Source organism: Hippocampus comes, unplaced genomic scaffold (assembly GCF_001891065.2).
Source record: "Hippocampus comes isolate QL1 unplaced genomic scaffold, H_comes_QL1_v1.1 scaffold229, whole genome shotgun sequence".
Lineage (NCBI taxonomy): Eukaryota > Metazoa > Chordata > Actinopteri > Syngnathiformes > Syngnathidae > Hippocampus > Hippocampus comes.
Genome location: NW_017806060.1, coordinates 773,577 through 774,905, shown reverse-complemented (window position 1 = coordinate 774,905; position 1,329 = coordinate 773,577). Strand labels below are relative to the sequence as shown.

Genomic DNA, 1,329 nt, shown 5'->3' with positions numbered 1-1,329 from the left:
ATCTGGAAGAGAGGCGCCGTGTCGCTGCTGCTTCCTTCGTTGTCGTCTGCCACACAAGGAATTTGAACTTTTTGACGCATTCTGAATATCCATGAGTTAGTAAGCCCTGATATGAATTTGAGTGAACCCCCCCCCCCTCACCCTCCGCTTCTCAAATTTGAGAGAAGATATGGCTGAAAACTTATCCCAAAATGCTCCTCGTGCAACTTGGAATGTGAAATGATGTTTTAGTTTCTCGCTGAGTCCAGCTCCTCATAGCTGTGGCAGTCTACTGTGATGTGATCATTTGCCTATCGATCTAAACCTTTGTTTTCATGTGGAACTAGTTTCATGACTTGGACCCTCGTTGTAAAACGCAACGGCGAACGCTTGTTCGCCTGCGTGTGATGTCACGTCAGCTTGAACACGCAATGAACTGTAACGGGGATTACGGAATCTAACTACAAAACGCAGCGAACCGAAATCGGTTGTTTTAGTGGGCGAAAATAGGCCATTAAACTACAGTTGCGTTTGGAAATGTGGATGACGACAGTATATCGGCATAAAGACTTCAATATTTTTTCTTCTTCTGCCTTGTCCCTTCTTAAACGGATGCTCGTGAATCACAAGTTGTGATGTGGCTAAAATTGCGGTATTATGTAACATGGGTTCACGGTTGCGTACATGTTAGATGTGTGGTGCTGAAGCTTTGCTGATTATCCTTTGCCTGTGTTGTTACACGCCAGTGACAAACAATCAACATGGAAGCCAAGTCTTCTTTATCAGTGCTTTGCTGCCATCGTGTGGCATCTAAAGGCACCTACAAGCCTTTTTTGGAATTCTTCCGATCCAACCGATTATTCCATCGCATACTTGGATAACATTTGAGGAAGTGTTTTGGGGTTTTTTTTTTGTTAGTTTTTTTTACGGCTCTGAAAAACAATGAAAAATTTGTACTCATTCCGCGCAATTAATTGATGTTTCATTGTTTCTTGTCATGGCAACAAGGGCGTTGGTGGTGGTTGTTGTTGATGTTGTGGAAAACAAGTGTCCGCAAGTACGACACAGCAGAAATCCAATTAACAGCTCATCACACACGACTTATCTGACTGTCTGTCTTGGAGGTAATCCATTTAATGGCCGGCTAATCGCATCAACGGGGGTCATCTTCCTCGTCGCGTCCCGGTCGGCCCTGCGCACCCACCGACGACGATGCCTCCGATGGCGCCGGCCTTCTGGATGTGCCGGGCCTTCTCGGCGAACATGCACTGGCCCCTCTGCAGCAGAGCGATGTGGCCGCGCACGTACTCGTCGTTGGTGATCTCGCTGCAGCCGCTGTACGGCTCGGCG

At 47.0% G+C, this 1,329-nt stretch overlaps 1 protein-coding gene across 1 annotated transcript in view; it reads right to left on the bottom strand.

Moving 5' to 3' along the window:
- Nucleotides 1–5: 5 nt before the first annotated feature.
- edem3 (ER degradation enhancer, mannosidase alpha-like 3) overlaps nucleotides 6–1,329 on the bottom strand; it is a gene marked incomplete at its 3' end in the record, with an annotated part of 11,301 nt that continues 9,977 nt past the window's right edge. Inside the window, exons 15-16 of the mRNA XM_019893127.1 lie at nucleotides 1,184–1,322; nucleotides 6–46 (exon numbers count right to left, since the gene is read on the bottom strand). Of these exons, the coding sequence (XP_019748686.1) occupies nucleotides 6–46; nucleotides 1,184–1,322 (180 nt within the window). The remainder of the gene's footprint in view (nucleotides 47–1,183; nucleotides 1,323–1,329) is intronic.